Here is a 12,273-nt window from a genome sequence, read left to right on the forward strand (position 1 = left end):
GTTTGATCTAGTCTCTGCACTAACTGGCTGGGTAACCCCAAGCTATTTAACTTTATCACAAATTATTATTAAAATAGAGCTAACGTACAATATTATATTAGTTTCAGGTATATACCGTAGTTATTCAACATTAAGCTATTTAACTTGTTACCGTCATCAGGACGGCCCTCTTTCCCCATCTGTCATGGGCACTCGGCCATCAGTCTTTTAAGGTTCTGGTCTAATAGGGAGGAGAAGCCTGAGACCTATTTGTGCCTCAGACTCAGGGCTCTCGTTGACTGCAGAGTGCCAGTGGCACAAGGACATGTCTCGAGACCAGCTCAGAGAGCTTTTATTGATGAACCTCTCCTGATCACATCTCTGCCTTTGTCCCTTTAATTCCACTCATCCTCTAACTGCCACAGTGGCCACGATCTGTAACGAGTGTTTACCGCAGGCTGGAGGAGGGGTGAATTCTGGGGTCCATTGCTTCAGGGGCTCTGTCTTCCTTTTGACCTTTCATGATCTCTAACATCACCGATTTACACCCCTGTATTGTAGAACTGGTTAATCATTCCAGACTTCTGAGAGCCCCATGATGTTTGAAAACTTTGTGTGTATTCCCGTATCAAGCCTTCATAGCAAATGAATACATTAAAAATTCGGAGCTGCCCAGATAGTCTATACAAGAGGGGAACTACGCCTTCTGTCCTTTATCACAGCGGCTCAACCTGCCCCAGTCAAGAGTGCCTCAGACCTCCTTACGCAAGGAGAGGGAGAGGGGGGCTGCACACGTTCTCTGGCATAACAGTTTTAAAGGACAGAGAAGAGGAAAGTTGTTAGGCTTAGGGAAAGTGCAATTTATACCAGAGGTTTTGGCTAGAACAACGGGAGAAAACGTTGTGCAGTGAACGAGTCTCCACAATTTAGGCTGTGTGCCCAGCAAGTTTACAAATGTTGTGACGGAACATTACTTTTTAAAAACTCCCTTTATCTAAATTGACGTGAAGCCTTCTTGTCTGTAACGTATTATTATTCTACTTGTAGTTGTGAGGATTCAATGGGGTAGTCTTGTGAAGGCCTGATGTATAGTAAGCGTTCAATAGTTCCTCTTTCCCACTCCAAGGATTTGGAGGCGGCTCTTGGGCCACACTCTGGAACTCACTTTGTGTCTCCTGATCAAGGTCCTGGGAAGGGGGTGGGTATGGCAGAGCCGTCACAGCCGTGTCTGCCCACAGGATTGGCTTCGCCATCGCCAGGCGTCTGGCCCAGGACGGGGCCCACGTGGTGGTCAGCAGCCGGAAGCAGCAGAACGTGGACCGGGCTGTGGCAGCACTGCAGGGGGAGGGGCTGAGTGTGACGGGCACCGTGTGTCACGTGGGGAAAGCTGAGGACCGGGAGCGGCTGGTGGCCACGGTGAGGGGTCAAGGGGTGGAAGGACACAGGCAGGAGGACACACAGAACCTTCTCCTCACCGCTCAGCCCTGCAGGAGCAGGGACCGGGATGGGGGTCCAGAAGCCCTAGAACACGTCCTGAGACCATGATTGCTCACCGTATCCCTGAGCAGACACTGGCTCTCTGGAAATCGGCCAGTTTGATGAGAGGACGCTCACCCCTACACCCCCTCACCACACATCCTGAGAGAACTATGGTTGAGGAGAGGTGTAAAGGAATTTCCCCATCCCAAGTCCCCAGAGGGATTCATGGAGAAGACCTTCCTCCCCTGAGGCCCTCAGCACTGAGAGCCTGCCCGTGACCTATCCAGGGCACTTACTTTCACCAAGAGTTTGGTTCTCACAGGAGCCTTGTGACTGACCATTCTTGGTGGAGACACTAACCAGCAAGCTCTGCCTCAGTGGCCGTGCACCTGGGCTCTCTCCTCAGACCGTCTCCACGCTCACCTGGCCCTTCATGTCTCCCGTCCCCCCAGGCCCTGGAGCACAGTGGAGGTGTGGACTTCCTGGTGTGCAATGCTGCTGTCAACCCCCTGGTGGGGAGCACCATGGGGACCAGTGAGCAAGTGTGGGACAAGGTGAGGGGCTGCTGGGAGCTGGCGGGGGGCTGATGTGCTGGCTCTGCATGGGCTCCAGCAGGGCCTGCCCCCACCGAGCCTCTCCTCCCCCCTCCCCATGTTATTGTCAACACACGCACTGTGCCCTGATGCTCCTTTCTGGCTTGTGTGTTTTTAAGGCTAGTTCCTCACTCTTTCTGCGTTCTTTTCTCTTCCCATTCTTTTCGCATTTATTCAGCAAATATTGAGGGCTTGCTGTGTGCCAGGCACTATTCCAGGCTGTGGGAGCAGAACTGTGGGAGTAAGTCTCTGCTCTTGGCAGGACTCAAGAATCGTAAGGTCTCTGCTCTCTGTCAACAGTTTATGTTCTTATCTCCATTGACGGGGTCATATGTTGGTGGTGGTGCTCGATTGTGGTGATCCGTATGTGCCGCTAAAATTCTCTGCCTTTCATAGACAAGGGTTTCTCACTGTCCCTCCAATGAACCTGCTGCACCCATCAGGCCTGCACCCACCCATCAGCTTTCTGTGGGCTCGGAGGTTCCAACTCGTTATGAGTCCACTTAGCTATCCTCCCAGCTGGTGTTCAAAGGTCCAGGAGAGACTTTGTAAAAGGCTTTGAGGTCCATCTCGGGCTTCATTACTCTCCTATGTCTCCTCTTCTGTTCACTCCTGTGTTTTGTTCCCTTACCCTACTGATGGGCAAGATGGATGGATGGAGTCACATACTTCCTGTCATTGTCAGCGTTTCCTTCTGCCCCGAGCACTGGGCCAGAGCATTTCCTTCTGCCCTCCCTAGTCCTCCTCGCTCTGCTCAGTGTCCTCAGGGCTGCTGTTCTTGCTATGTACCCAGGCTGGGTGCCCTTCCAGCCCACCTCAGGGATGACCTGAAATCTGAGCTTGCTGTAGCTGCTGCCAGCAGACTCCAGAATCTCTTGCTTCCTTAAAGCCTCTGAAGGATCATTAGTGATTAGGTAGCTGGAATTTCGTTGATGACAGTCTCCCAACCCCCCTGATTCATTTTCCCTGTTAGTGTCTCAGTTCATGGGATCCTGACTCTTTTTTTTTGTCAGAGCTGTTTGAAATCTTCCCTCCTGAAGCTGGGCACAATTGCTGACAGCCAGCCTTACTTTCTCTGCTGCTCACCTATCCTCCAAGGACGTGCTATTCCACATGCAGTTCTGCACCACTAGACAGAAATCATCCTCTAATTACCTCCACCATCTTGGAGGTGAAATACACAGTCAAATCAAGTTCAGAATTTACTCGATGCTCTGCTTTTACCTGAACCTAATTTTCGGTATGTGTCCTGTGATGGGAATTCCTTCTCACTCATCTTATCCTTGGGCCATCTTAGCACCTCTTCAGGGAGACCCCATTCTCCCCAGCAGGATGGGATCTCTCATCTACCGCCCCACCATGTCTCCTCCCTCCCTTCTCCATGATTCCAGCATGCACCTGACTCAGGCTCACGCTCCCTACCCAGGACTTGGTGGCACTGAGCTGGTCTTCCTTCTTTGCTAACATAGGGCACTTCTCCTGAAGAAAGGACAGATTCTCCATTTCTCCTTGGCTCACATTTGGCTCCTGAGTCTAGGAGGGGCCTTGTCACCACCTATCGTCCGGGGAGCCGACACTCATGGAGCTTAGGGTAGGCATCTCATGGGCTAGCGGGCTCTGTCTGAGCAGAGTGATCAGGAAACCCTTAGCCTAAGCCCAATTTCTTCTTATTGGGGACCGCATGATGTTCCCCCTTTAGAATCCGAGCCACCTCTAGCATTCCTGGGGGTCATCTCAACACTGGTTCCCTGCCAACAGATGGGCCTCAGCAGAACTCAATTGAAGCACTTCCCTGCCCACATCTAAGGGGATGAGTGGTGTGGGATGAGCAGTGGGGAAAACAGTGGACAGTTACAGACATGTAACTTTAGTGACTCATTCTTTAGAGACACAGAACACAGCTGACCTCACTAAACACAGCGCCCCACAGGAGGGATCTTGGTTGACTTTAGTCCTGGCTGGCATTTGGTTCAAGCCCTGGGCTCATCTTTTATTGCCCAGAATGGCAGCTGTCTGTTGTGTCTCCCTCTTCGTGTTGGCCCCAGGAAAGCTCAGAAACAAGTTTGCAATAACCTGGCGTGTAGGTTGGCCCTAACAGCATGTGTTCTTGTGAATATAGAATAGAATAATACTCAGTCCTTACCACGTGCTGTGAACCATGGGCACCAACCTCACTCTAGTTTTTTCTACAATATTTTCCCTAGTCTCCATGCTTCACGCATAATGCCTTCTGATTTGCTTTATGCTCTTGCATTCTGAGTATGCCTTACATTCTGTGGGGACAAGGCGAGAGCATCAACAATAAAAACAGAGCGACAAAGACAACTCTTCCAGAAATCTCCCTTGCTCTCAGCACCTAGTACTTTCCCTCCTTATGTTCTTCAATCTTTTTCCAGTGTCTTCTGCTTATATAATTATTTCTATTGGCATGGCCAGTTTTTTTAAACGCCTGAACAAATCCTTCCTTCGCCCCAGTCCCGAACAGTTCACAAATTCAGGGCTGTGGTCCAAGGCCTGTCCCTTAACCTGCCTGCCTATTAAACAATGAGAAGTCAGAAACACCTCTTGCCCAGGTCAGAAGGGAGATTAGTCTGTCCGATCTGCACAATCAGGATTTGCTGCTCAAATTGTAAGGACTTTAGGTGTCGTATGAAAACAAAGCTGGGCTGACAGTGTCTGTCTCCACCCTCCACCTGCTCTGATTTCAGATCCTGAGCATCAACGTGAAGGCCCCAGCCCTGCTGCTGAGCCAGCTGCTGCCCCACATGGAGAAGAGAGGGTAGGCAACAGGGCAGGGTGGGGACTGGTGGGAGTTGGGGAGACTGAGGCACAAGAATTGACTCTGGAGAGCTTGGGGCACAGCCGGAGTGGGCGTGGACAGCACAGGTCTTTCTGAAATCTCTACGTCCCTCCTCCCTCTGCCCCGCCTCACCCCACATTCAGCTATAGTTTCTCATTCCAGTGGCTGCGGGTGAGGTTCCAGGGGCCCAGGCACGTTCTCCTTGGCCTTGAAATCACCAGGCTTAGGAAGAGGCTGTGCTTTAGCTCCTTGACCTCGTGGGCTGTTCATCCACACCCTCACCTACTTTGGTTTTGTCAGAGCTGGACAATCCCTTTTCACCAACTTACAACCTATGACAGGATTTGCCCCATTTCTGCCCATAGGGAGAAGCCACCCCAGGCCCTCCTCATTCCTTGCTTCTTGGTCTCTAGGGACTCTGCCTCTGGTCCAGATCCTGCATATCTGACCACCCTTTACACATGTTCCCAGGGGTCTCATGACAGGAACTTGGGCCACCACCTCCCTTGGGACACTGCTCCTCTGACCCCTTCACACAGGCATAACCCGTAGGAAGTAGCTGAGGACTGTTTGGAGAGAAGAGAAAGTTGAGATCGTTTCCTGTCTCCTCCTGCCCCATCTGCTCTCAGAGGTGGCCCGTTGATAAGCATTTCCCTTGGGCCATGTTGCCTCTTCACCAAGCCCACTCAGCTCCTTTCCCCACACCTGGCTTGGCTGTTGTTCCCCCATGGAGAAGCAGAAGAATACAGTGGTTCTGAGCTTGGACATGGGGTCAGAGAGATAGGGTTCGAATTCCAGCTCTGCCACTCACTGGCTGGGTTACTAAACCTCTCTGAGTCTCGGTGTCTTTAGCTGTGAAATGGGAATAACAGTAGGACTGTGAGGATTGCATTATTCAGCGACTGCATTATAGCCCTTCAATCAATGCTGACTCATGAGCTTCCTCTCTCCTTTTGTGTTGTCTGTGTCCTCTCAGGAGGGGTGCTGTCATCCTGGTCTCTTCCTTTTCAGCTTATATACCACAAGTGGTGAGTGCTTGCTCCGTGTGTCCTGGTTGGGAAAGGGTGTGGTGGTTCCCCAAGCCTGGGGCAGACCCACCCTCTTACTCCTGTTGTTCTGGGCAGAACTGGTGCCCATGTGGGTGTAGGTCACTCACACCAGCTTCTGTTCTCAGACCAGGGTGAGGAGTGTGTCTGAGCTCTGGGCTGGGCAGGTGTGATCCCCTGTAGGTGAGAAATCCAACTGACACTTCCTTTCACCCCCATCACCTCCTAATCACTCTTAATCCCCTGCCAGGAGCTGGGTGCCTACAATGTCAGTAAGACAGCCCTGCTGGGCCTCACCCGGACACTGGCATTGGAGCTGGCCCCCAGGGGCATCCGGGTGAACTGCCTGGTTCCAGGAATAATCGAGACTGACTTCAGCAAAGTGGTGAGCACTGGGCATGTCCCCTGTTCCCTAGGCTGGCTGTGTGGAGACACTGTCCGAGGACTAAGGGGGAAAGGGGACACATCCTTATAGCTGAGGTCCTCACCATCTTCTGAACTCAGCCGTGACCTAGTCCATCAACACTGAGAAGGGCAAAGCTGTCATGCGTGTTTTGTCAGGTCACTACCTCGGGGGCCCTCTCATTTCCTTGTTTAGCAGCACTGACTCTTTCACTTCTTCCTTTTGCTCAGTTCTATAAGAATGAAAGTTACTGGAACAAAATCAGGGAAAACTATCAGCTGCAGAGGCAAGTGAGGTTTGGTGCTCTGGTGGTCTGGGTACAACTGGGGAGGGTAGACTGAGTCTTACCCAAGAGCAGACCTCTTTCTGTGTATCGGCCATTCCTTTTTCTGAATTCTGGGTTCCACACAGGCCTGGAGGGTGCTGGTAGTCCTGCTGTATCCACCCTGCCCCTCCCTGGAGCCCAGTCCCACCTGAGAGGCCTGTTAGCCCCAGTGCGCAGAAACCGAATGTGAGATCGCTGACGCTATGTTCTGTGCTCCTTCCATCCAGGTTAGGGCAGCCTGAGGACTGTGCAGGCCTCGTGTCCTTCCTGTGCTCTCCAGATGCCAGCTACATCACCGGCGAGAATATCGTGGTGGCTGGATTCTCCCCTCGGCTCTGACGGGGCTCGGGGGCTACAGAGCTGTGGGTCTGGGCCTCAGAGCCTGAGGGTGGGTGGGCGAGGGGATCATTGCGGTCTGGGGACAGAATCCAAAGCTCTTCCAGTCTAGCAATGTGGAGGTGTGCTCATGCCAGGTTTGAGGAAGAGCCTCTAATAGTCTCATCCTTGGGACCTTGTGAGTCTGTTATTTGTTGAAATATTAAAAGTACAACCATACTTTCTAGCCACAAATCCTGTTCTTCCATTTCTTTCCGTTTGTTTCCTCTTACATGATAAATTCCTGTTCCCTGACCCTCCATTTTGTCCTAATATATCAATACCTCGCTCTTTATTTCCTCCTTTAAATAATCTAGATTGCACAATATAGCACTTAAATCACTGTTTTATAAGTGTCCTTAGTTTTTCTTCTCACTGCTTCCCTGCTGTACCCCTTTGGGAGAACACTTGTGTTTAATCATTCCAAAAGTCCTTTTTTTTTAGACTATACCTCGGTTGTTGTGGAAAGCTGGAGAAATTAAGGATTCCAATATAATTTTGACTTTTAATATCACTCGGCAGTCTTTTTACAGGGTCCTACTTGGGACCATCTACCTTTCCCCTAAACATGTATATAAATGTTTACCAATTGTATTAGTGTGGTAACAAAGTACCACCGACTAATTGGCTTAAACAACAGATGCTTATTTCCTTACAGTTCTGGAAGTTAGACGACCAAGAGCAAGGTGTCAGCAGGGGTGATTTCTCTTGAGGCCTCTTTCCTTGTCTTGAAGATGGCTGCCTTTTTCCTCTGTCTTCACGTGGTCTTTCCTCTGTGCATGTCTGTGTCTTAACCCCCCTTCTTCTGTAAACATAAGCTTTTATGTCTCTCAGATAAATGCCTCATTTTATCCCCAGATTGTTCTTTAAAAAAGAGTGTAATTGTCGGGTTATATGGTATGTATGTTCCGTTTTACAATCAAATGCCATATTCATTTACATTTCACATTCCCATTAGCAATATTTGAGTTCTCCAGTTTATCTGCATCCTCACTGACATTAGGTGATATCACTATATATATATATATATATATATTTTTTTTAATTTATTGGGGTGACAATTGTTAGTAAAATTACATAGATTTCAGGTGTACAATTCTGTATTACATCATCTATAAATCCCATTGTGTGTTCACCATCCAGAGTCAGTTCTCCTTCCATCACCATATATTTGATCCCCTTTACCCTCATCTCCCACCCCCCACCCCCCTTACCCTCTGATAACCACTAAACTATTGTCTGTGTCTATGAGTTTTTGTTTCTCATTTATTTGTCTTGTTCTTTGGTTGTTTTTGGTTTCACACACATGGTGAAATCATATCATTTTCTGCTTTTTCTGTCTGACTTATTTCGCTTAGCATGATACTCTCAAAATCCATCCATGTTGTCACAAATTAAACCCCCTTCTTATAAGGACACCAGACATATTGGATTAGGGCCCACCCCAATGACATAATATAACCTTAATTACCTCTTTAAAAATCCTATCTTAAAATACAATCATACTCTGAGGTACTAGGGGTTAGGAGTTCACCATATGAATTTGAGGGAGAGGACACAGTTCAGCCTGTAACATCGATATTTTCAAGCCCACTTCCTCACCACCCCAACCTCCATCTTCAAAGAGGAGGCAGGAACAATAATCTGATAACTCCAACTCCTTGCCTCTCCCACCACCTTATGAATCTGTCTGTGAGGGGTTCTCTTTTCCTCACTCTTTCACATCAGTGAGGGGTGTCCTTCCCATCCCACCACAAGCCAAGGCAGTTCCCACCTCTGCTCTAACCGGACTTCTCAACTCTTTGGGGTCCTTGCGCTCAGTTATCCCTTATTTGTTTCTTCAATCCCTCCAGTGGCAAAGTGAAGCCAGAGCAATTGCTCTACCACATCTGGCCCCACAGATCTCAAACAGCCTGTGCAGCCAGGAGAGATCCTTTTTATGTTATTTTGTTTGGGATTCTGCTTTTGGATTGGGGCACCTTGCCTGGAGCAGGTGTTCCATGCAATTATTTCCTCCAGTGCCTGCGAGAGGAAGGAGGCTCACCTGATGGCTTCTCCCTCTTAGCGCCTATATTCCTCCATTCCCTTTGGAGATCGGAGCAGGTAGGAAGGCCGTGTGGGGAGTTCTGTGCGTACTGTCTCAGTCTTGGTTTGGGAGGCTGCTGGCAGAGTCACTTCTCTTCCTGAGTCAGGAGGAGGAGTTGGTGAGCTCTCGGCACTGTTTTCTGACTTTTTGGCACCCTCGTTTCCAGAGCCACGGGTACTCCCTGCTCCCTTACAAAATTGCGTTCACTTTATGTCCAAAAAAAAAAAAAAAAAAAAAAAATCACTTGACACTTGGAAGTGGGCAGAAGAGCTGGGAGAACATTTTCAGTGCATTGTTGCAGTGTGGGGATTGACTTTCTATTATGTCTGAGCAAAGATTAATGTGTAGATTTTTATCTGTTAGAGATGCAAATAATTCTGTTAGAAGAGATTGTCCCAAAGGTTATGGTTTATTTTCCTCTTGGACATTAACCAGTTTTGTGTCTAACCCTAAAATTTCATTCTAACATTTCTTATAAATACCTAGCTTCTCAAATGTTCTTTGAATTGGTCATAACACCTGATTGGTTCTCTCATTAATTAATGAGTTGAGTAACATTTTGACACTTGTTCATTTTTTATTTGTACGACAGTCACAGCATTCTTTTTGAAAATTATATTTTAACACTGATTTATTGTGTGTAGGAGTAAACAGAAACGAGAGGCTATTAGACTTTGCAGTAGAGTAGAACTTGTATTAGAAAGGGACTGAGTGACAACAAGGACAGTTGAAGGAAGGAGATAGGATATATTTCTGGCTTCAGATGGGAAGAGACAAAATGTAGAGTCTAATTCTTGTCCTATATGCCTGAGTTCCTACGTTCCACAGTACCTGGCTGGAGGTTCCCACTGGGGTGAAGGAGCAGCAATGATAACAAGCAGAGTGCTCATAACCTTGAGTTTCTCCTACATATTATTTTGGGAGAAGCAGCAAAAATGACCTGTGTGATTTAATTAGTGTTATGGATTGAATGATTGTGTTCCTCCAAAATTCATATCTTGAAATCTAAGCCCCAATGTGATAGTATTTGGAGATGGGCCTCTGGGAGGTAATTAGGTCATGAGGGTGGAGCTCCCAAGATGGGATTAGTGCTCGCTAAGAGAGACCAGAAAGCTCTCTTTCCACCCTGTGAGTTCAATGAGAAGTCAGTCTGCAACCCCAACGAGGGTTCTCATCAGACCTTGACCAAGCTGGCACCCTGATCTCAGACTTTCAGCATCCAGAAATGTGAGAAATAAATTTCTGTTGTTTATTTATCAAAGTACCAGTCTATGGTACTTTGTTAGAGCAGTCCAAACAAAGAGATTGTGCAAATTGATAAGAAAAATACTAATGCCTAAGTAGGTAGATGGGCAAAGTTATGAAAAATAGTACATAACAAGGAAATCTAACTGGTTGATAAACATATGAAAAAGTTCAACTTAATTAGTAACCAAGAAACTATAAATAAAAAAAACAATGACTTACTATTGTTGCCCATCAAAATGACAAGATTCTAAAGGCACAATTCTTACAATGGTGATGAGGGATGAGATGAGTGATGAGACAAGTGAAGAGTTCACAGGAGCGAGCTTGTGAGTTAGCAGGAACGAGCTAAACATCAACTGCTTGGCTCGCACTTCACTTGCAGGCTGACTCCCCTGGCTCGCACTTCACTTGCAGGCTGACAAGCACCTTACATCCATCATAGGTGGGAAGAGAACATCTCCCAATCGCAATGGCAACCCCCTGCACGTCATAGATGGGAACAGAATCGTTCCCAGGAGAAGACACTTGTAATGGCAGCCCCCCTGCAAGCTGACATCCTACAACCTGCATGGAAAAACATAAACCCCAGCATCTTTCTCACTGGTGCAGCTCACGCTATCAGGTTCTGCCCTGGCACAGCTCCGTTTGCCAGTATCTCTCTAAACCCTCTGTCTCGTCAGCTGTTTCCATCAGACTCTGCCCTGGTAAACTTCTGCCAGTATCTCTCTCACCCCTCTGTCTGGGCAGCTGTCCCTATCGGGCTCTGTCCTGGCAAAACTTCCCTTTGCCAGAACACTCTCTCTCTCTCTCTCTCTCTCTCTCTCTCTCTCTCTCTCTCTCTCTCTCTCTCTCTCTCTGCCTGACTCTCAATAAAGCTTTCTTGCTCTCCCACTTTGTGAATTCTTTTCATGTTTTGCGAACGACCAGGGGTTAATTCTATGCCAATACAATGAGTACATTCATATATTTTTGGTGGAAGTGGAAACTACAACTTTTCAGGAAACCAATTTGGCATTATGAATTAAGAACTTCATTTAACCCAAGATGTCCACTTATAAGGGTCTATATGACAGAAATAATTTATGAAATATTGAGTGAGTGCAAAATTATTTATAAAATCAAAATATTGGAAATATAATAGCATGAATGTCCCCAAGTAGGAAATTGTTAATGATGTGTATCCTGCCAATGTCCCCTTGCTCATTTCACTTGAATCATACTGTCCTCTGCACTGTTACCTGAGTGGGCCAGACTTTCTTCCGCATTAGGATAATTGGACTTACTCTTTCCTCTCCTTGGAATACTCTCCCCCTAGATACCTGCATGGTTTGCAATCAGACCTCATCCAAGTCTTTATTCAAGTGTCACCTTCTTAGTGACACCTTTTCAGAAATTGCACCCCTCTAACATATTCCTTTTCCTGGCTTCATTTTTCTTCCTAGCCCTTATCACCATCTAACATTCTATGCAGGACCTCGATTAGAAGTCAATCTATCTATAAAGTTCATCATTGTCTAGTTGCCTTGATAAAGGTTTTAAATTTTAAAGCCCAATTAAATTATTCCTTTCATTGCACTGCAAGTTATTGCGTGTTTCTAAAAATAAGACAGAAAGAAGGACTTTTAAGTCAAATCAAGATTTAAAACGGTAGAGACTCCATAATGTGAAATTGGCTAAGTGAGAAGCCCACTTTCCTTATTGTGTGATAGTGACGTAGCTGGTTAAACTCTTCCTACTGCAGCTTAGCTGTCTCAGACCAAATGTCTCTTGAAGCTGGAGCTTTAGGAAATGTGGTAGAAAAATACCAGAATGTTAGAAGAAAAATATTGGATGTTTCTTGAAGCTGTTGGTAAAGTCTTACAAAACAGAGACACACTTTAATAAGCTGACCTGGCTGAAAGCAGAAAGGGGACAGGACACTGCATTTACAGGGGCCTTG

The 12,273-nt window shown here is 47.3% G+C and overlaps 1 protein-coding gene across 2 annotated transcripts in view; it reads left to right on the forward strand.

The window, feature by feature from the left end:
- The window catches only part of LOC109458300 (dehydrogenase/reductase SDR family member 2, mitochondrial-like), a 104,397-nt gene extending 96,058 nt beyond the window's left edge, over positions 1 to 8,339 (forward strand). The window contains exons 3-9 of one of the 2 annotated variants that reach the window (XM_088796969.1): positions 1,218 to 1,395; positions 1,911 to 2,012; positions 4,760 to 4,830; positions 5,828 to 5,879; positions 6,148 to 6,282; positions 6,531 to 6,586; positions 6,853 to 8,339. In XM_088796969.1, the coding sequence (XP_088653095.1) occupies positions 1,218 to 1,395; positions 1,911 to 2,012; positions 4,760 to 4,830; positions 5,828 to 5,879; positions 6,148 to 6,282; positions 6,531 to 6,586; positions 6,853 to 6,964 (706 nt within the window). In that variant the 3' untranslated portion in view covers positions 6,965 to 8,339. The remainder of the gene's footprint in view (positions 1 to 1,217; positions 1,396 to 1,910; positions 2,013 to 4,759; positions 4,831 to 5,827; positions 5,880 to 6,147; positions 6,283 to 6,530; positions 6,587 to 6,852) is intronic. The other variant, XM_088796970.1, reaches the window with a different exon arrangement.
- Positions 8,340 to 12,273: the final 3,934 nt, after the last annotated feature.

This window comes from Rhinolophus sinicus, chromosome 3 (genome assembly GCF_057876585.1).
Source record: "Rhinolophus sinicus isolate RSI-liver-muscle chromosome 3, RSI-T2T, whole genome shotgun sequence".
Taxonomy (NCBI): domain Eukaryota; kingdom Metazoa; phylum Chordata; class Mammalia; order Chiroptera; family Rhinolophidae; genus Rhinolophus; species Rhinolophus sinicus.